The 23,808-nt window shown below is 30.4% G+C and overlaps 3 protein-coding genes across 3 annotated transcripts in view; 1 reads left to right on the plus strand and 2 right to left on the minus strand.

The window, feature by feature from the left end:
* The window catches only part of LOC107838775 (probable ascorbate-specific transmembrane electron transporter 1), a 7,123-nt gene extending 3,705 nt beyond the window's left edge, over window positions 1-3,418 (minus strand). Inside the window, exons 1-3 of the mRNA XM_016681968.2 lie at window positions 3,118-3,418; window positions 1,423-1,471; window positions 212-411 (exon numbers count right to left, since the gene is read on the minus strand). Of these exons, the coding sequence (XP_016537454.1) occupies window positions 212-411; window positions 1,423-1,471; window positions 3,118-3,300 (432 nt within the window). The 5' untranslated portion in view covers window positions 3,301-3,418. The remainder of the gene's footprint in view (window positions 1-211; window positions 412-1,422; window positions 1,472-3,117) is intronic.
* A 4,861-nt stretch (window positions 3,419-8,279) lies between these two features.
* On the minus strand, window positions 8,280-12,993 carry LOC107879596 (probable transmembrane ascorbate ferrireductase 3). The gene is made up of 4 exons (XM_016726611.2): window positions 12,645-12,993; window positions 12,485-12,533; window positions 10,921-11,120; window positions 8,280-8,636 (listed from the first exon to the last, which is right to left on the minus strand). The coding sequence occupies exons 1-4, from the start codon at window positions 12,804-12,806 to the stop codon at window positions 8,373-8,375; spliced, it is 675 nt and encodes a 224-aa protein (XP_016582097.1). The 5' UTR covers window positions 12,807-12,993; the 3' UTR covers window positions 8,280-8,372.
* Window positions 12,994-16,998: 4,005 nt separating this feature from the next.
* On the plus strand, window positions 16,999-18,943 carry LOC107838774 (U-box domain-containing protein 21). Its single transcript, XM_016681967.2, has one exon. The coding sequence runs from the start codon at window positions 17,112-17,114 to the stop codon at window positions 18,537-18,539; it is 1,428 nt and encodes a 475-aa protein (XP_016537453.1). The 5' UTR covers window positions 16,999-17,111; the 3' UTR covers window positions 18,540-18,943.
* The last annotated feature ends 4,865 nt before the right edge of the window (window positions 18,944-23,808 follow it).

The raw sequence follows: 23,808 nt of genomic DNA on the forward strand, positions 1-23,808 counted from the left end.
GATATTCGAATTGTGCTACTAGATTTGACACTCGACATTCGAATTGTGCCACTAGGTTTGACTCTCGATGTTCAAACTGTACTACTAGATTTGACTCTCGATATAATCTCAATATTTGAACTCAAACTGTGCTACTCGGTTTGACTCTCGATATTCGAACTGTGCTCTACATAAACTGAGACGGAGGAAGTAATTTGTACTAATTATTTACCTGCAAACCAAAGAGAATGATGGTGGAAAGTCCAATCCAAGAGTGAAATGTATACACATGAGGAATTCCAGATTCATCATGGTATTTGAAAACTGCAATTACTCCAATAATTCCAGCCACAAGAGCTATTAAATGAAGAAACATGTGAAATAATTTATGGTTCTTCCTTGATGTTGGAGTTGTTGTGTATGCCATTATTGCTGTAAAAAAAAAAAAATTAAAATTAATTCATAATACAGTAAGAGAAACAATTCAAAAAGGCAAACTAACATAAATTCCGACAGTTTGAAGCGTTGTTACATAAAAGAGTAAAGTATTTAGAACCCTTCTGAACTATGACTAAATTTGATATGACACATACACTCCAACTTTACGAGGTTTTATTACCCTCTGAACTAAATTTTAACGTATTTTTGTCAACCTTTTTAGCTGACGTGACACCTTTTATCAATTTTTTTAGTTGACGTGGCATGTTTGACGTGAGCCCCATTTTATGTAATAAAAGTATCGTCACGTCAGCACAAAAGGTTGACAAAAATACGCTAATATTGAGTTCGTATGTGTGTGGTGTTGGTGTTGGAGGGGGGGGGGGGGGGCGGGGGGATGGTACTGGATGCTTCTCTACGAAAATTCTGAAATTTTACATAATTACTGAAAATCTCGATTTTGATTCTGTCGAGATATATAATTAGCTTCCAATATATTCAACGAAGATACATATTTTCCTTTGTAACGAGACATAATTAGCTTTCGATATATTTTTTTTTTCTAATTTTGAGTCTGTCGAGACATATAATTAGCTCTCGATACATCCAATCAAAGATACATAATGAGTTGAAATTTTTATAATTACTTTGCAAGGGTGAAAATTTTGTGTAAATATTATAAGTTAAAGATGTATGTTTACGTTATTTTTTCATTGAAAAAGGGGTCCGGTCCTTGTCAATATCACTTAGTAAGAGAACGTTGATTGAAATAAAAAATAGAAATAAATAACAACAACGGAGCATAGCTAGAAAGGTTATCTTCGATAGATTTAATTTTTGCTCGCATTTTCAAAACCAAGTTTGAAAAATATAAAAGTGAAAAAGCAATTGAAAATACTAAAAAATAGAAAATATCTAAAGCAAAAAAGATAATACTAGGATAAAAATAGAAGAAAAATAAAATAAAAAATGATCTCTGATTATGTCACCAAAGAAATATCTTACCTTCTCCAGACATTAAAACAAATCCAATAACCATAAGCAAAGGGTGAATCTGCAAGTAAAAAATTAGCCAAATAATTAATTAGTACAAACTTCTTTTAGTTTTGGAAAAAAGATAGAAAAGTTAGGGGAAAAAAATTCACAAATAGCCACTTTTCGGTTCTAAAATTAAAAATATCTACTATTTTGATTTTGATTTTTAAATTTTATAAGTGAAACTCCAGAAAATTGTTGCCCTAATTTTTAGTTCTGAAATTTGAAACTCTAATACATTTAATATTTTTCAAAGGCATTTTTTTCTTTTTTTTTAAAAAAAGTTTCTACTATAAGTTAGATAAAAAGATAATCATTGTCTTGAAATTTCGAATTTTAGGATAGAAGATATTTTTCAAATACGAAACTATAAAGTGATAAATAAACACTAGGATAGAAGATATTTTCGAACACTGAACTAAAACCTGACCACTAAATACTAGGATGGAAGATATTTTCGAAGATAGAACTGAAAAGTGATTAGTGAACATTATGATAGAAGATATTTTTCGAGGACAGAACTAAAAGCGACTAGTGAACGCTAGGATAGAAGATACTTTTCGAAGATAAACTAAGAATTGACCACTAAACACTAGGATAGAAGATATTTTCGAGGACGGAACCAAAAGTGACTAGTGAACATAAGGATAGAAGATATTTTCGAAGACAGAACCAAAAAGCGACTAGTGATCAACTAGGATAGAAGATATTTCTTGAAGATAGAACCAAAAAGCGACCAACGAACACTAAGAAGATATTTTTGAAGATAGAACCAAAAAGTGATAAGCGAAGAACCAAAAAGTGATAAGCGAACACTAAGATAGAAGATATTTTTTGGAGACAGAACCAAAAACTGACCACTAAACACTACGATAGAAGATATTTCTGAAAGAAAGAATCAAAAAAACACTAGGATAAAAGATATTTCTCGAAGACTGAACCAAAAACTGGCCATCAAACACTAAAATAGAAGATATTTATCGAAAACAGAACTAAAAAGTGATCAGTAAACGCTATTTTTACTATGACTTACAATGAAAATCTTTGGCTTATTGGATGAAGAGAAAGCAAGTCCTTCTCTAAAGTGTAAAAGCCAAACTAACACTAAGATAGAAGATATTTTCGATAAAAGATAATTCTTAGAGACAGAATCAAAAACTAACCACTAAACACTACGATAGAAGATATTTCTGAAAGAAAGAATCAAAAAGCGGCCAATAAACACTAAGATAAAAGATATTTCTCGAAGACTGAATCAAAAACTGGCCATCAAACACTAAAATAGAAGATATTTATCAAAAACAGAACAAAAAAGTGACCAATAAACGCTATTTTTACTATGACTTACATTGAACATCTTTGGCTTATTGGATGAAGAGAAAGCAAGTCCTTCTCTAAAGTGTAAAAGCCAAACTAACACTAAGATAAAGAAGATATTTTCGATAAAAGATAATTCTTAAAGACAGAATCAAAAACTAACCACTAAACACTATGATAGAAGATATTTCTGAAAGAAAGAATCAAAAAGCGACCAATAAATACTAGGAGAAAAGATATTTCTCGAAGATTGAATCAAAAACTGGCCATCAAACACTAAAATAGAAGATATTTATCAAAAATAGAACTAAAAAGTGATCAGTAAAAGCTAATTTTACTATGACTTACATTGAAAATCTTTGGCTTGTTGGATGAAGAGAAAGCAAGTCCTTCCCTAAAGTGCAAAAGCCAAACTAACACAAGTATTGTTATAGCTATGAACAACAAGTGTGCAAATAGTGTCACTACCATTGGGGGTATCACTTGGTAGCTACTTGAACCTCTAGTTCTAGTAGTACTTTTATTCACCATTTTTTTTCTTTTACAAAAATAAAAATAAAAAGTCTTCAAATGGATATTTGAAGGGCTACTACTTTAATTTCAATACAAGAAGATGATGGAGAAAGAAAAAAATAGTGATGATAATATAGTACTGGTCCAAATGGATTATATAGTTTTGAAAAATGACAAAAGGGTAAAATTGGCAAAGTAAAGAAAAGTTTGAAAATGGTTGATTGCTAACTACTTCCACCGTTTTAATTTATTTATCTGATTTTAACATTTTTAATATTATAATATTAAATTAAAAATAACAAAATATATTAAAATATTATTTAATCTGACGGTCTTAAACACGTTTGTGATAAGTTGAAAAATGAGAGTTGCCAAAAAAAAATAAATCTTTTTTTAAAGTATTTTTTAATACAAATAAATTGGAACACAGAAAATACTAAGTTTACTAAGCAAATATATATTTAGATATATAGGGAAATTTTTATTTTATGTTATTTGATTAATTTCCCTTTTAGTTCTATGTTTCTTGTTATTTTGGTAAGATAATAAAAAGAGGTGTAACTACCTACTACTTATATTTCATTTTGTGGGACATACTTTTTAGATAGGGAGAAGATTAAAATATTAAAAATCAAATTTTTATTAATAAAGTAAAAATTTAGATAACTGAGTTATTAAATTCTCCCTAACTAATTAATACATATTTTTTGTAAAAATTTATTTATTTAATTATGATAATAAATTAATACCTTTTTATCAATAAACGTTGCCCTTATTGATTGGCAAAGCTTTTGGTTGATAAATAAATTAAAGAGGCATTTAATATGCTTACGTTACGTAGGGAACATATAGTTAATAACAATTCAAAAACATTTTCTAGATTTGTCATCACTATGATTTATGTTGAATATATTTCTAAGTTGTTAAAAATTAAAAGATGCTTTTTGTGAGGTTGATAAAAAAGACAATTCGATATACAAAGTGAAGTTTGGAAAAAAAGTCACACCTCAAGGAGTTTACTATGGACCATATGTTCTAATGCAAAAATTAGTGACTGTTGTTACAATTTAAATTTGTGATTTATATTATACTGTTGCTCAAAGAATCTCCTTCGATTAAAGAAGAGATAAGTTTGTCAATACTTTTTAAAATAATTATTTAAAATACAACAATATTAGAGATTCGGATCTAGATATAATACTTTTACCGTTTTGAAAAGAATGAAATATTTTATTTTGACATGAAATTTAAGAAAATAAGGAAGTTTTTAAAATTTTTTGATATTAAATTAAAATATGTCAAATATATCAAAATGTTTTTTAATCTTGTGGTTTTAAACATTTCACGTGAAAAATCGAAATTAAAAAATTGTTGAAAAAAGAAAGAATCATTCTTTTTAAACTAAATTAAAAAGAAAAGTAGCCTCAATTCTTCGGGTGAGCATTTTATGCGCACTGAGTAAACCTTCGCTATGTAATAATTTACAAATCACACCAGAGATGTAAACCGCACACGACAAATCCTGTGCGACAAACTCAACTTAGAAGATATCAAAGAAAGATCGATTCCGAATCATCCAGGTAGATAATCGCCCTTCAAACCAACTGACCCATAATTATTGAAAAGACACAAAGGGTCAAATTTTCAACTATGGGACCAAATTATGGACCCCTTTGTTTGAATTTTAGATTGTTATATGTAACCCTCTTTTTATGCCTATTAATAAGGTGCATATTAAATAAGTATGTACTAAATAAAACTAGACGATTCTAGGTTGACACGTGGAGCTGAATCGAGATAAAGTAAATTTGAATAAGATTAGATTAGTTTCGCTAAAATTCGTTTGAGTATATTTGGGCGCCTTGGCGATGATGTAGTCATAGTCTAAGTTACGCAGACTCTTCACTTTTGATGTTGTATCCGTGTCGGATTTTTCGAAAGCACACTATTTTGGGAGAATCTGATATGCACCCATCGACATATTTGAAAAGTTCGAGCAACATAGGTCGTAGTAGCCCTCTTACGGGAAGTTTGTTAAGATCTGTCGATGATTTACGTGATTGTAATTGATTCGAGTATTTTTCTTTGTTTCACATTCAAGATCTACTTTAGAATTTTGATTAATTCAAATTTGTGTTGCATATGATCTATTAAAAGGTGAAACACTCCAATCCCTATCAAGATTTTTTCTATTTTCAGATTCTGAACTCGAGACCACTTATTAATGATGGAATTGGCTTAAGAATAATTAATTTGTATTTTGAAATGAAGATGAAATGTGACATTTATTACTTGAACCTTGATATATACCTCTATTATTGCTTAAATATTTTGGCAATAAAGTGTTCAATATATATTGATGTCATGATGATGTTTTGCTGTCATAAACACTTTATTAAAGAGAGGTTCAAATAGTAAGATTATTGTTAATTATTATTATTATTATTTTTATAAAAAAGTAGAATGATTACAAAGTTTAAAATAGTTGCAACGTGGGATTATTTAACCCAAGATTTGTGGATTTGGTTAAATAGTTAATTAACTTTTAGTAAATATATGATACTTGCTATGTTTATTTCAAGGCCACTTGGACTTACATAGATAGTCACGTAAGAGCATGACAAGTGACAATTTACATAATTTTTTATATAATATGTAAAATCATCATATGCTTTTGGCTTTATTTGCCAAAAAGATATGTTTCAAGCTAATATTTAATACCAATTTTAAAATATTTTACTTGAAGGTTTATCAAAAATTGATTTGAATTTGGATGATTTAAAAGAAGAGCGAGACTACTTTCAATAATGCTATGATAATTAAGTTTGATTTTTTTTTTTTCTAATGGGATATTTTACCCACATATTTTTGAGTAAAATATGATGATCAAATCTTGAATATTTTAGAATTTAATTTGTTTTTCCAATTTGATGATTTAAATGTTATAGGACATAAGGGATTATTCTAGCTATCTAGAAGTCAGCTTTAGAAATGTTTATTATTGATTGATAGATTTAAAGCTTGTATCGAAGAAGCTGACATCAGACTATTGGTCTTTTATCTGCATCTTTCTTCGTAGAGTGGATATGCGAGTTCGAAGTTGAAATCACTAATATGACGTTTAAAGTTTAGAGTATTAGGTTTGAAATCGAGCGTTTGCAAACCCTAAATTCAGATGTGAAGCTTGAACGAAGTTTAATTTTAAATCTCATGTTGGAGTTTAGACCAATTTTGAAATTTGGAACCTAATTTTACAGTAGAAATAGTGTTTACTGGTTACTTTTTGTTACGTATTTAAAAAATAATCACTTTTATGAAATTTCAAATCGAAAATGGTTATTTGTGAATTTTACGCAATTTCACCCTGATGCAAGTTGAACTTCATCAATATCATGAAATGAAGAATTGAAGTTTGATCTTTAGGAAGAAAAGAGATTCAATAAAGGGAAACCTTTGCAAAAATAGACCAATTTGGAAATTTGGAACCTAATTTTACGATAGAAATAGTTTTTACTGGTTACTTTTTGTTACGTATTTGAAAAATAATCACTTTATGAAATTTCAAATCGAAAATGGTTATTTTTGAATTTTATGCAATTTCACTCTGATGCAAGTTGAACTTCATCAATATCATGAAATGAAGAATTGAAGTTTGATCTTTAGGAAGAAAAGAAATTCAATAAAGGAGAACCTTTGCAAAAATAGACCAATTTGGAAATTTGGAACCTAATTTTACGATAGAAATAGTGTTTACTGGTTATTTTTTGTTACGTATTTGAAAAATAATCACTTTTATGAAATTTCAAATCAAAAATGGTTATTTGTGAATTTTACGCAACTTCGCCCTAATGCAAGTTGAAATTCATCAATATCATGAAATGAAGAATTGAAGTTTGATCTTTAGGAAGAAAAGAGATTCAATAAAGGGAAACCTTTGCAAAAATAGACCAATTTGAAAATTTGGACCCTAATTTTACGGTAGAAATAGTGTTTACTGGTTATTTTTGTTACGTATTTTAAAAATAATCACTTTTATGAAATTTCAAGTCGAAAATGGTTATTTGTGAATTTTACGCAATTTCACCCTGATGCAAGTTGAACTTCATCAATATCATGAAATGAAGAATTGAAGCTAAAAAATATGCTTAAGCAGAAGTACAAGAAAGAAAGGTGAAAAAGAAAAGAGGCTATAAATGCAAATGGCTATTCTTGACATTCACTATCCAAATTCTTCCAAATTACTTACAACCCTTCAACCAAAATAATATTACTGTCGGAAGTGCACCTTGGTTGCGTTGGTCGGAACCAACAATTCCGTCCACGCGACCCAGGATTGATCCCCGGGTAGCACAATATTTTAATCAATGTGGGTTGTGGTGTAGCGGATGAGACCGCTCCACCCTTAACCATAGGTCGAGGCTTCGACTTTGGGTACAGAGAAAACTCTGTTGGGAGCACTACCCGGTGCGAATCCGAATTAGTCGGACTCCAATGCGAGTATCAAACACCGGATGAAAAACCAAAAAAAAAAAAATATTACTATCAAAATTGTCATGACACATGTTCAAGAATTTAACGAAAGGAATTCAGTTGAACCCTCTTCTCTCCGTCCTTGCACACAAGAGATGGGATTGCACGTGTATGCAAAGGCAAATTCAGAAATTAGATTCAGGAGTTTTAAACTGTAACATTTTCGCGTAGTAGATTCAGAACACAATATTTATACATACTAATTGAATTTCTTAATATAAGATATAAAATTTGAACCAAAGTTACTGGATTCTGCCAACTCCATAATGTCCCCACCCCCACCCCACCCCACCCCACCCAAAAGAAAAAAAAGTCATTAATATATTACTCCTTTGTGTGTAACTTCTATCTTTTAAGCTATTAATATGAAATTTTATTCGCACGACCGATAAGTAGAATTACATCAATAATATAAAGAGAAACATTTCATTAAAACAAACTTCAATTACAATTTACACAATTCAAAATCAAAACAAAAAACAAAAAAGAAAATTATACAAGAATTGTTTATTGTATTAAAATATTTTTTTTTTTGGGGGGAAATAATAAAGTACAACTAATTATGCATAACGTGCAAGTGCAACTGACATATCAACAGTAACACCAAAAAGTAAAATAAAAATTGCAAGAAAATTAATTAAAAGTAATTCTCCAGAAAAAAATGGTAGTTGCATTAATGTTGATTTTTGCATTAATCCAGTTAATGCTGCAACAATTGTCATGTAAAATATTGCTCTACCAAATGATATATGCCATGGTAAATTAATTAATCTTGTTTCTCTTCTTGTGTATGGTAACATGAACATACCTAGTCCAATCACCCACTGAAAACAAATAAAATTAAATTAATTAGAATCAAGATTTAGAAGAAAATTAAAATGAATAATGAGGATTATTACAACATATTCGGTGTAATCATACGGAAAGTGCTCAATGTAGTCATAAGGAAAGTGCACCGGATTCTAGGAGTGTGCAAAAACCGAACCGATCGATAAATCGAACCGATAAAAATGTTATTGATTTATTGTTATTGGGTTATTGGGTTAACGGTTTGTTAATGGTTTTATAAAAAAAATTATTAGGTTATTGGTTCAGTTCGATTTTTTCTTATTGGGTTATTGGGTAAACCGATAACCCAATAATTACCCGATAACCCAATAAGAATATATATATATATATATATATATATATATATGACTTATTATATATTCCTCTTAATTTCTCTTTAATTTCTACCAATTCACAAACCTATTATTTCAATTATACAAACTCTTAATTTCTCCTAACAATATTTAGTTCAAACTTGAAGATTCTTGTAAATTAAAACACATTATGTAGGATTTTTGGTTGCAACTAAGATTCGATTTTTTTTTCATGTTAGTTACTACTATTTCTATTTTATGAGTATTTTCTTATCAGTTAAATCGAAAACCGAACCGTTAAAGACTAAAAATCGATAAACCTAAAACTGATAAAAAATATCTTATTGGTTTGGTTATTGGTATAGCATATTTAAAAATCAAAAACCAATAAACCAAACCGATAATATATAAAACCGAACCGACCGAGCACACCCCTACCGAATTCCTGGACCGAGCACATAAAGTGCATCGAATTCCTGGATCGAGCGCATAAAGTGCATCGGATTCATGGATCGAGCGCATAAACTAGTAATCTTTTATTTTTCACAATTTTTTGTTTGTATGTTGTGTAACATGTGTACAGTCAGACCTTTTTATAAAAACAATTCACTATAATAGCTACATTTTTTTGTGAAATTGATCTTTCATATCATGTTGTATCATATGTTCTTTATAATAATATTAATTCGCTATAACAGTTAAAAGATATGAGAACAAGCGATGTTGTTATAGAAAAATTTTGATTGCGTTAGTAATATATATATATACATTCTATACTAATTATATATTCTTTTAACCTCCTCGTTGAGGTGTAGGCTAAAAGATATGAGAACAAGCGATGACGTTATAGAAAACTTTTGACTACATTAGTAATATATATACATTATATGCCAATTATATATTCTTTTAACCTCCTCGTTGAGGTGTAGTATGTTTTAATACATAGATGGTGATAGTCCTGTTAGAAAAAAGAAAGAGGTGATAGTTGGGGTCTGAAATTCGCGAAAAAAATGATAGTTCAGGTGTGTTTTTTACCGTTATCTCTATATCTTAAGATGTAAATAAAGATAGAGTAAAGCATCAAGTAACCCAGAACAGAGGCGGAGCCAGGATTTCAACTGAGGGGGTTCAATATTCAAAGAAAACTTAGTCGAAGTGGGTTCAACACCTACTATAACCACATAAAAAATAATTTTAATCATGTATAAATAGTATATTTTTTCGTCGAAGGGGGTTCGGCCGAACCCCCTAAAGGAGGCTAGCTCCGCCTCTGGCCCTGAACTATGATCAAAATTGCTATGACATACTCCAACTTCACGGGGGTTCTATTACCCCTCGGACTAAATTTTAACGTATTTTTGTCATCCTTTTTAGCTGACGTGACACCTTTTGTCAGCCTTTTTAGCTGACATGACACCTTTGTCAGCAAAAAAAAAGGGTGATAAAAATACGCTAAAATTGAGTTCAGGGGGTAATAGGACTCCTGTGAAGTCGGAATGTGTCGCAACAACTTTGACCATAGTTCAGGGGGTACTTGATGCTTATATCATAAAGATAATATTTCTTAGAGTAAAGCATCTAGTACCTCCCGAACTATGACCAAATTTGCTATGACACACTCAAACTTCACGAGATCCTACTACCCCTGAACTATATTTTATCATATTTTTGTCATCCTTTTTAGCTGACGTCATACCTTTTGTCAGTCTTTTCAGCTGATATGACACCTTTGATGTGGGCCTCATTTTACGTAATAAAGATTTCACGTCAGCACAAAAGGGTGACAAAAATACGTTAAAATTGATTTCAAGGGATAATATGACCCCTGTGAAGATAGAGTGTATCATAACAATTTTGACTATAGTTAAGGGAGAATACTGAATACTTATCTCATAATGATAACATTTCTTAAGAAGCGTGTAAAAAAGAAACATGACAGATAATTTGAGACGAAAAGAGTACGTACCTGCAAAATGTAAAGGCAAAAGGTGCCAATACCTATCCAAGAGTGAAAGCTATACATATTTCTCAAATCCCTTCTATAATGGTACTTAAATGCAGCATGTATTCCAACAATCCCCAAAATAATTGCACCTAAATGAAGTAAAAAATGTGCTGATTTTTTTACTCTTCTTTCACCTCTCACTGTCTTGTATGCCATCAGTGCTGTTAATTAAAAAAAAAAACAAACATAAATCCCGACAGTTTAGAGCTTAGTTACAGAAAATTTTGATATTTTGCATAGTTATTGAAATTCTTGATTTTGGGTATGTTGAGATACATAATTAGCTTTCGATATATCCCACGAAGATACTTTTTTTCCTTTATAAAGATACGTAATTAGCTTCCGAAATATTCTTTTTGATTTTGGGTCTGTCGAGATACATAATACATCAAATGAAGATACATTTTTTCCTTTTTAAAGATACATAATTAGCTTTTGATTCATTTTTTTCGATTTTAAGTCTGTCAAGATACATAATTAGCTCCCAATATATCCAACGAAGATATATGATTAGTTGAGATATATGTAAATATTATAAGTTTAAGATGTAATGTTTATCATCATTGTTGGCAATTTATCATTTTTTACTCTTCTTTCACCTCTCACTGTCTTGTATGCCATTAGTGCTGTTGATTAAAAAAAAAAAACATAAATCCGATAGTTTGGAGCTTAGTTACAGAAAATCTCGATATTTTACATAGTTATTGAAAATCTTGATTTTGGGTATGTTGAGATACATAATTAGCTCCCGATATATCCAACAAAGATATATTTTTTCCTTTGCAAAGATACGTAATAAGCTTCCGATATATTTTTTCCGATTTTGAGTCTATCGAGATACATAATACATCAAATGAAGATACATTTTTTCCTTTTTAAAGATACATAATTAGCTCTTGATCTATATTTTTTTTTAATTTTGAATCTGTCGAGATACATAATTAGCTTCCCGATACATAATTAGTTGAATTTTTTGATTACTTTATAAGGGTCGAGATATATGTAAATATGATAAGTTAAGATGTCACGTTTATGTTATTTTTCTATTTTTGTTTATGTGACAACATTTTCTTTCTAATAAGTTGACAACTTTTTAAATTTGTTAATAATTTGACTCAAACCCTAATATTATATATCCTTAGGAGAAGCTTTTATAGACACACGTAAACGTTATGTAATATTTCAGATCATAAAATTTAAAAATCTTATAATCATAATTAAAAATATTATTGCATGCTTACTATAATTTTCAACAATCTTCTTTTTTTTCTTAGTGTCTATTTAAACTTTGCAACATAAAATTGAAACGGATGGAATAGTTGCAACGTAACTGTTCATACATTATTTCCGATTTACCTATATTTTTGAAAAAAATAAATTAAGGAGAGCACACCATCGACGTATTTAAATCTTTTACACTATATATACAACCTATATATAAAAGTGTATAGCTAATTTCGTAATATATAAATCACAATAATTATAACTTGTTATAACCGATTAAAAATATCGATATAGTGCGTACCTTCTCCAGACAAGAAAATCACTCCCAAAAACATCAAGAGTGGGTGAACCTACAAAAAGTAACAATTTTAACAATAAAGTAGAAGACATTTAATTAATTAACTATTTTAAATTAAACTTTAAAAATTAAAATTTAAGGTATATATATAGTATATACATACATTAAAAATTTTAATAGGATCATATGAAACGATATCAACGCCTTCGCGATAATGTAACAGCCAAACAAGCATAAGTATCATAGATATAACGCCAAATATGTGAGCAAAAATTGTTATCCTTGAAGCTGATCGATAATATTGATACGTTACAACAGTATCCATTGCTTCAAAATTCAAATTAGTGGAAATATTATTAATTTAAAAAAAAAAAAATGGAATGTGAATGAAGAAGAGAGGAGGAAAAAACTGAGTTAGATTTTTGTTGTGTATTTTTTTATTTTTTTTTTTAGTGTGATATTTTGGTGTATGATTTGATCATTATATATATAGAATGTTGGCATAAATAACTGGTTAAAAAAATAAATAAAGAGGAGGGTATATATACTTTGTTTAAAGGGTTTTAATTTGCTTCTTTTGAAAGTTTGGTATATATAGAGAGATAAGCATCCAGTACACCCGTGAATTATTGATTAAAATTATTACGACACGTTTCAATTTTACAGGGGCCCTATTACCTCCAGTGGCGGAGCTACACTTGGAATAGAGGGTTCATCCGAAGCCCCTTTCGATGGAAAATTATATTATATATACATGGTTAAAATTATTTTTTATGTATATATAGTAGATGTCGAACTCCCTTTGATTAGTTCGTATGTTCACTTGTGAACCCTCTTAGTGAAAATCATGGCTCCCCCACTGATTACCCCCCCCCGCCCCCCCCCCCCCCCTCACGAGTCAATTTTAGTGTATTTTTGTCACTATTTTGTGCTGACGTGACACATTTATTACATAAAAATAAGATCCACGTTAAAGATGCAACGTCAACTAAAATGGTTGACAAAAATATGCTAAAATTTATTTCGGGGGTAATAGGACCCCTGTGAATTTGGAGTGTGTCGCGGCAAATTCAATCATAGTTCAGGGGCACTAGATGCTTTTCTCTCTCTCTCTATCTATCTATATATATATTTAACTTTGTCCATTGGCAAGGCATAAAAGAAAGAACAAAGCTCTTGTAGGCCTATTGATTGTTTGATATTCTATGGAGGAGGGAATGTTTTTTTTTTTTTCTTTTTTTGGAAGTGTATCTTTTTCATGATTTTATAATTTTCTTTTATAGTATATGTGTATGTATCTATCTTCAAAATGTTTATATAATGACTAGTAATGTAGGTACACAAATTTTTTTAGTATTCTATTTTACGCGTCACAGCAATCAGAAATTGAAAATCTATATCAAATGGTGATCGATAGAGTGTTTCATCAATAATCAATGAACTCTTTTGTTATACATAATATTGTCTTTTTCTTTTTTTATATTTATATCCAATATTTTTGTTTTGCTTATATATAATAAGAAAAATTGAAGGATCGAGGCAAGGTAAATTAGATGAATTATTGCTTGAATATTTATAATTAATTTTTTTTTTTTAAGAAAGCTCAAATGCAGAAGGTATCCCAAAAGTTTAAATTAGCAAAGAATTAATAAAAAGGAAAATCCAAAAGTAGCAAAGAATTAATATATGAATTAATAAAAAGGAAAATCCAAAAGTAGCAAAGAATTAATATATGATATGAGAAAAGTCTTGCTTGAGAAAATTTTCTTTAGATTTTCCCTTGTTAAAAATGATTAAAAAAATAATTATTCTATTGTGCTAAGCTTCTGCTATAAATGAGTTTTGGTAAACAATTGAACTATAAGAATTTATTGTATATAATATTTCTATAGGAGACTATTTTTATGACTTTAAAATTTTCTTTATGCGGGGGGGATTCGGGTAAGGATTGAAACATAAAGGTTTGTTCCATGTAGAATTTCTGCAAAGAGGCTACCTTTGCTTCAGGGGGTTCATACGAAGTATGAACCTTCTTCGACGAAAAATTATACTGTTTTTATATGGTTAAAATAATTTTTATGCATATATAGTAGATGTTGAACTTCCTTCGATTAGTTCGTATATTTACTTTTGAACCCCCTTCGATTAGTTCGTATATTTACTTTTGAACCCCCTCAATGAATTAAAATTCCGGCGCCGCCACTGTTTCGACGACTCTAAAGCTTCCACTATGTAGTATGTAGGGGGAAGTGTTAGACCATAAGGTCGATTGTACATAGTCTTATCCTACGTTTCTACAAGTAACTATTTCAACGACTCTAAAACTTTCACCATGCGGGGGAAAATGTTGGACCACAAGGGTCGATTGTACATAGTCTTACCCTACGTTTCTGCAGGTGGCTATTTCAACGACTCTAAAACTTTTACCACGCGGGGGAAAGTGTTGGACCACAAGGATCAATTATATATAAACTTATCCTACGTTTCTATAGAGGCTATTTTCATTATTCGACTTCGTGACTTCTCCGTCACATGACGACAACTTAACCAGTTACGAGCTTAAAATTATAGAGCCAACGCCCAACGCGTTGGATTCGTGTACAATCAGCGTAAACATAACGATAAAGACTATATAACAAAGCCAAAAAAGAAAAAGAAAAAAAATAAAGAAAATTATTATAGTTTAATCCTTTTACTTTACATTTTATGTTTGACAAATGACCTCTCAAATTTTTGTATATTCTATAACACCTTCCAACTTGTGGATCAAAATGGAACTAACTAATAGCCAACTTGAATAACAATTCCACTTGCAATAGCTTAACGATTGTGTTATATAAAGATAGATAACATTAGATATATATTACATAAATATATATTTAGATATCTCAACTCGTCTCTATTGCGTCAGCTGAACATTTCAAGTTACGAAATGATCATCTCGACATACCTTAATTTATGTTTGATGTCAGTGCCATGTGTTTACAAGATACTGTAGGGACGAATTAAAGTGTTTAGCTGACAATTGAAACCAGACCGAGGTTTAAAGTTGAAGTGCTTACGTATAAGATAAGATCAAATTTAAATATCCATTTACATAGAGAAAATGCACTGTTTCCACCCTGAATAATAAACGAAATTATCGAGACACACTCCAACTTAAAAGGGATCCTATTACCCGAGCTAATTAAAATCGTATTTTTAACAATCTTAAGGCCTACGTGGCACGTACGTGGCACACTGCGTGAATCGACAGACTGAAAGTTTACTTTAAGTTGGGGTGTGTCTCAGCAATTTCGTTTATAATTCAGGGTGGAAATAATGTATTTACTCATTTATATATTATGTTTATTCTTTATTTTTAAGAGTTGATGCGACATTTAATGATATTAGTCTTTTAACTCCCAAAGTTAACCAAGTTGGAAGATCATACCATAAATAATAATACTTTTAAAAATAAGAATGGACTAATATGTAATAAATAAAACTTATCGGGGTAAAGTGTAGTTAGACCAAACAAAATAAAAATTGCTCAAACAATAAAACGTTAGTATTACAAATCTTAGTGGAGGGTCAATCACACCGACCAAGTCCTTTGATTTTCTCATTCTCTAGTCAAAATCAAACCCATTAATTTTTTAAAAGTTTTTTGTCTTTTTCCTTAAATTTTCGTTACACGTTTTAAAGTCTCGATTAATTCAGATTTATATCATGTAAGACTGACTAAATAAGAAGGATGTTGTATCCGAAGTTTCGAAATTGAATTCAAACTCGAGACATCTAATTAAGGATGAAAGCGAAAGCGAATAGAGGAAACTCCAAGATTAAAGTTTATGAGTTTCTGATAATAACTGAATTGACAGTCAGATACTTATAAATATTAAGCGCTTTTTAATTCATATGTTTCTCCCAATTAATTATATGACAATCCTTCATTTATAGATCGTTCCAAAAAAAAAAAAAAATTATTTTTTTATATTAAGTAATAATTTAACTTTAAATTTTTTGTTCGAACGTCAATAGGTGATTCATGCCACACAAAAATCTATATATAGCTTCTTTTAAACCATAATTTTAAAAGGTGTTTCTTTCACTATTATAATTTATGCTCAGTCAAATATTATTACATAAATTGAGATGAAAGAAGTGATATATATATTACATCGTTACTACTCCTACAGGCTTGACGGAGTTAAGCTGTATTGAGGGAATCGTTTTGTCTCAATCAATCAAGAATGCCTCAACTAGATAAATTCACTTATTTCACACTGGATCTTGATGAAAGAAGTTGAATTCACATGAACTCATAATCTATTTTTGGTCACACCATATTTTGTGCTCCCTTTTACCAAGTCAAATATTTCAGATTATATGGTCAATATTCAAGGTCCCCCCCTTCTCTTACTCACAATATACACGTTATTGAACGTTTATTATATTGGACTACGTAATTAATAATTTTAAATAAACTTCTAAACTTTGAATTGGACCATGAGACCTCACACACACACATATATATATATATACACACAAATCAACTTAGATTCCTATCCCTAGCAAAACAAAAAAACCAAAAAAAAAAAAAAAATTCTTTTGAAGATTATATTATAAAGTTTGATTATACCAAAAGATGATTTCATCATGGAGAACAAAGAGAAGAGAAAAAAAGGCTACAAAGAGAGGATTATTTATGAAGAAAACAAACATGGAGTTAGTGATTCCAAGTCAATTTACATGTCCAATTTCATTAGATTTAATGAAAGATCCAGTAACTTTATCGAGTACTGGTATAACATATGATCGAGAAAACATCGAAAAATGGATTAATGAAGGTGGGAATTCAACATGTCCTATCACAAATCAAGAATTGAAGTGTGTTGATAGCAACATTGATGATCATGATGTTTTATTAATTCCTAATCATAACATTAGGAAAATGATTCAACAATGGTGTGTAGAAAATAAAGAATATGGTATCGATAGGATTCCAACTCCAAAAATCCCCGTTACATCATCTGATGTAACTGAATTACTCGCGAAGATAGCAAATTCAATCAAACTGGAGATGCAAGATGAGTCGAATATGTGCAGAGAGTTCGTCATCAGGGTGAAGAATTTGGCTAGTGAAAGTGATCGAAACAAATGTTGTTTTGTCAAAAGTGGTACAGGATACGCGTTATCATCAGCATTTCTTGAACTTTCTGAGGGAAAAACCGCGAAAAATGGCTCAACATTGGAAGTGATCCTGTCAACTCTGGTGTCGTTTTTGCCATTGGATGTCAACTCCAAGTCTATTCTTGGGTCGATTTCATCGATACATTGGATAACATGGTTCATGAGGAATGGAAGTTTGTCAAGTAGGAGGAATGCAGTTTTTGTTCTAAGAGAAATCTTGAAGTTAGAACAACATGAAGGGTTGTTGTCCGGGGAAGGGCCCCACCATAAGGGTTCTGCAAGAGGCTGTTTCCAGGGCTTTGAATTACATAATGACAAAGTTGAAATGTTGTTGACAATTGATGGTGCATTAGAAGGCCTAGTGAGGTTAGTGAAAGAGCCAATATGTCCTAAAACTACAAAAGCATCATTGTTAACAATTTATCAGATGGTTAATTCATCATCATCACAATCATCAATATCAAGATTTGTTGATGTGGGGTTAGTCGAATTGTTGTTAGAAATTCTTGTGGATTGTGACAAAAGCATATGTGAAAAGGCATTAGGTGTATTGGATGGGATTTTAACCTATGAAGAAGGTGTGCAAAGGGGTTATAGTTATGCATTAACTATACCTATTTTGGTTAAAAAATTGTTGAGAATTTCACATTTGGCTAGTGAATTTTCAGTTTCAATATTATGGAAAATTTGCAAGAATGATTGTCATCTTGTTGAAGCACTTCAAGTTGGTGCATTTCAAAAGCTATTGTTATTGCTACAAGTTGGTTGTAGTGAAACAACGAAGGAGAAAGCTAGTGAGTTATTGAAGATGTTGAATGTTCATAGAGATAGAGTAGAATGTGTTGATTCTTTGGATTTCAAAGGTCTCAAAAGGACATTTTGAACCTTGGGATTTCATCGGCGTTCGATGCAGAATTTACAGACAGCGAGTTCAGTATCTGGTATAGACACGAAGAAAAAAAAATGAGTTGTTGAAGTTGTTGAATGTGCATAGAGATAGAGTAGAATGTGTTGATTCTTTGGACTTCAAGGGTCTCAAAAGGACATTTTGAACCTTGGGATTTCACCAGCGTTCGATGCAAAATTTATGCCCAGAGAGTTCAGCATCTATTATATACGCCGAAAAAAAAATTGACTTATATACAATGTGTGATTTTTAGGGGGTTCAGATGAACCTCATAGCGTCCGCACTTAGTATGACTATTGGATACATGATTCATTTTTTATTATGTAATACTAAATCCAAAAATAAGGAAAAATATAAAGTTCAGAGTACACTTTTTATTATCATACTATATAGATACTTATGTTGATAAATTAAGATGCAATATATATATATATATATATATGGTCATGTATTTGATGTGAGGGTTTGTACTTTTGAAACTATAATGATAATAAAGGAAAAATTCTTATATTAGGAGTAGGTTGAAAATGTTTTCATTGAATATATTTTTGAGCAGTTTTGGTTTTTTTATATTTGCAAAACATGAGTAATGTTGATCTTGGCGATATATTTTATGCTCTTGAGATTAAATCTTATGAGAACTCGGGTAAAAAAGATTTAATTAGAACTATCAAAAAAGTTTGTCGAATCTCAGAAATTATAACACGAGAAGCTGCACAAAATTTTAAATATTAGATGAAAAATATCGACACCTCAAAAATTACATAAACTCTAGAAATTGCACCTCCATGTGAGACCTCATGGTAAATAAATTTTATTTCACATTTATTGCTAAACCTAACAAGCATAAGTAGTTAAATATTTAAAGGAGATTAAAAGTGCTTATTTTGACAAATTAAAAGGATCAAAACAGTTCTAAAATAAATTAAGAGGATGATTTTGAACCAACACTCAAATATAAGGGATAATCTTTGTAATTTTCTTCAAATTTTGTTTTCTTTACTTCCAAGATTAAAAATTCTAAATATAAAATGTGTAACATTATCTCATTATATTAATATTTTAAGGCAAAATATATACATAAAGAGCATACCACGAGTAAAAAATGGAATTAATACAATAGATTCAAAAGCATCAAAGCTTTCTTATATAAAAAAATTGAAATAGTATTAACCGTTTACTTAATAATAGAAGGATTTGACAGAAATATATAAAATTATCCCTAAATATTAAAATTTAGGCTTATTTATCAAATTGACACTTAAACTAGAATAAAGCCTCTGTTTTACACCCTAAAATATTGAGGCTCAAAAGAAATTTCAACGATAAATTTTAGGATAATTATTAAAATACTCAAATATAAGGGGTTATTACAAAGGTGGTCTTAACTTAAAATTAAATTACAAAACATACTAGGATCGCGTGTATCTGAGGATCACGTGTATCTAGGGTCACATGTATCTGTGGATCTAGATACACGGGGTCGTGTGTATTTGTGTATCTAGGACTGTCTATTTGAGATTGTGTATCTATGATTAAAATCTACGATTCTACCTATGAAAAATTCACGAATCTGGCCGAAATTTCATGGATCTAGTCGAAATTCTATGAAACTCGATGAAAAATTCATGAATCTGAACGAAATTTCATGGATTTTGATAAAAAAATTCATAGATCTAACCGAAATTCCATGGATCTGGCTGGAATTCCATGGATCTGGGTGGAATCCACCACCCAACAAACATCCAGATCCGACCGATTCCAGCACCAACTCTACCCCGATCACCCCTTTCCTCCGCTGCCGCAGCCAACCACCTCCTTTTTACAACCACCCCTACATGAGTAGCATTACCACCTATTTCCATCGTCGCCGGAACAACTCAACATTTTTCCCAGATACGTAGTTCAAATTTTGGGCGTATCTATGTATCACAAATACACCCGAATTTTAAATTATGTATCTGGACAAATATCTCGATATATCTTGTAACTAAAAGGTCAAACCTCCTATATTTTTTTTTTTATGTTCGTCCTAAATTTTATGATTTATTTCCACTTAAAACAATATTGAAGATGATAAAAAAAGTTTCAAAGTTTACGTAGAAAAGAAAAAGAAATAAATAAATACTATTTATCTTTTACCAAAATATTTTAGGACTTTGACTTAAATAACTCAAATTGTCATAGTAATAAATAAAAAATTTATAACAACATCCAGGATAATGTACTGCAACACATTACTAACATCTTATTTAAGTAGAAATAATCTTTAGTTTTATATTTTAATGTGATGTTTCATATTATTATGTAAGGTTAACGAAAGGCTTTATGTCATTTACATTAAAAGCAACAAGTGTATAAAAAAATAAAGATAATTCTAAATTATTATTTTCTTGTCTATTTGTGTATACATTTCAGACCTCTTATTAATATTTTATTTTAGACCATTAATTTTATTGAGACACTCATTTCGATGCATCATAACCCACGTGTGAACGACCGAATCCAAAACAACTGACTCTACAATAGTCGGAACTTTTGGATTCGAAGCGATCGGAGCTGGATCAACAGTAACAATCCATTCGGAAAGGCTGAACTTACAGCGGTCGATCTAACACGATCAAGATGAGGAACAACGAGATCGAGATTAAAGGTACCAATTATCATTAATTACTATCATAAATAGATCATAAATCCTAATTATAAATCGTAAATCCTAATTTTGGAGGAATAGTTGTTTGGCTGATTGACAATTCAATTTAAATATTCATTCATTTACTTGTTCAAAAAACATATATCTAATATTTAAAAAATGCATTTTTAGAATCGCGTTGCAATAATTTATGTACATCTCATACTCTCGTTGTGTATATGTAGTTGTTTTGAAAAATTAATAAACTGAAAATGAATTTGTCATCATATTATTTTTAGTTGGTCAAATCTGGACAAGGTCAGAAGTGATAAAAAGAATAGGTGACATAATTTCTTAAAGTCACGTGATACTTTTAGAATAAATAAAAATCAACTTTAAGATTTTTTTTTCAATTCAAGAAATACAAGTTTGTCACTAAAAAGATAAGGCTCTTAATGCATAAATATATTCTGACATTTATATCCTTCAACTTTAAATGTACACAAATGAACGTACGCGTTCTATATGACAAAAATCGCGTCTAAACAGCGAAATTAAAGGATATATTGGCCCTTTCCCTCGTAAAAATTAAATAAGATTTTAGATGATAAAGATATATATGCACTATTTGCTTAACGAATAATATATCTAAAATCGTTTGTAACATATTTTTAATTTGAAATTTATTTTACTTTTCAGTAGTACATATTACATGTCATTATGAGTTTGATATTAGGGACTTCACATAAAAGAATAAAATAATGAGGTAACTCTCAAAAATAAAATAAAAAAGAAAGAAATATTATAAAGATGACTTTCAAAGTCTTAAGTCAATTTTCTCTACCTACAACAATAGCTAAAAATGAATTGAATTAACAAATTTCTAGTCTATGTAATTAATGTTTGATCAAAGAATTAATAAATTTCAACAAGAATTCTCTGTTTCCCAAAAGGGACCAAATCAATGAAACTAAAAAATAATATTTGGCTGACTGAAAATTCAATTCCAAGCATTCTATATCTTTTACTTGTCCAAGAAATAAATATCTAAAATTTTAAAAAGTTTTTTCTCGAGTCGAGGTCTATTGAAAACAATAACTCTACCTCACATAAGGTAACGGGTAATATTTACGTATACATCAGCCCAGAGGCGGATCCTAGATTCGAAAACTCCGGGTGCCACCTTATTTTGAACAATAACATATACTCCGTACGATATTTTAAGTTAGTGGAATCAATATTCAAAGAGTAAACTATAATTATATATATCCTACAAGTGTTAGTATTGTTTGTCTAGTTGGTATTGTCAAGTATTTTGTAAAGAAGAGGTCACGGGTTCTATTCTTATGTGTTTTTTCTAAGAGAAAACATACAAGTGCTAAATCATCCTAAAAATACAGTGCAGAGCGGGTTTCGAAACCACATTGTTGGAGTTCAACCCAACAATTTTGATCACTTACGCCACTAGTCCCTTTGATATTGTGGGTGTCAAGCATAATATTTATACATTAATTGATACATATACACATAAATATACAGAGTTTCATCCGAGAAGTGCGGGTGTCGTGCCACCCCATACCTTCTAAATAGATCCGCCCCTGCATCAGCCTCCCTAAACCCCACTTGTGGGATCTCACTGGGTATATTATCGTTGTTGTTTCTTCCGTAGTCGGAATACTTATAATTATTAAATAATTATTTTTAATTAGTTTATTAATCTTCCGACCACTGTAATTGGAAACTTCCAACCACCGTAGTCGGAAATATTTTTCCGACAAGCTATATTCCAACTACCATGAAACAGTCAGAAGGTTGTCGAAAATACCTTATTTTCCGACTACAATAGCTATCGGAAAAATACTAATTTCTAATAATGTAACATTTGTCATTATTAGAAAAATTAATAAAGTGGAAACGAAAATGAGAAAGACTTAACGCGTGAGATATTTGTATATCGATTGAAGAAAATACAGACAATCTTCTTCAAGATACAACAACCTAAGTTTATACATGCAAAATTTGGATGACTGGCAACAACAACAATATAATCAATGTATTTTCATAAAGTAGGGTCTACAGAGGGTAAGTGTACGCAATCCGTACCACTACTTCAGATGTGAGGTAAAGAGGTTTTCGATAGATCCCCGACTCAAGACAAAAATAATCCGTAAAAGGACATTGTAATTGTATAGGAAAATTTGGATGACTAACAACAACAACAACATACTCAGTATATTCCCACAAAGTAGAGCCTACGGAGGTAAGTGTATGCAGTCCGTACCACTACCTCAGATGTGAGGTAAAGAGGTTTTCGATAGATCCCCGACTCAAGATAAAAATAATCCGTAAAAGGACATTGTATAGGAAAATTTGGATGACTAACAACAACAACATACTCAATATATTCCCACAAAGTAGAGTCTATGGAGGTAAGTGTATGCAGTCCGTACCACTACCTCAGATGTGAGGTAAAGAGGCTTTCGATAGATTCCCAACTCAAGACAAAAATAATTCGTAAAAGGACATTGTATAGGAAAATTTGGATGACTAACAACAACATACTCAGTATATTCCCACAAAGTGGGATCTGCAGAGGATAAGTATACGCAGTCC

This window comes from Capsicum annuum, chromosome 8 (genome assembly GCF_002878395.1).
Source record: "Capsicum annuum cultivar UCD-10X-F1 chromosome 8, UCD10Xv1.1, whole genome shotgun sequence".
NCBI classification, from domain to species: Eukaryota; Viridiplantae; Streptophyta; class Magnoliopsida; order Solanales; family Solanaceae; genus Capsicum; species Capsicum annuum.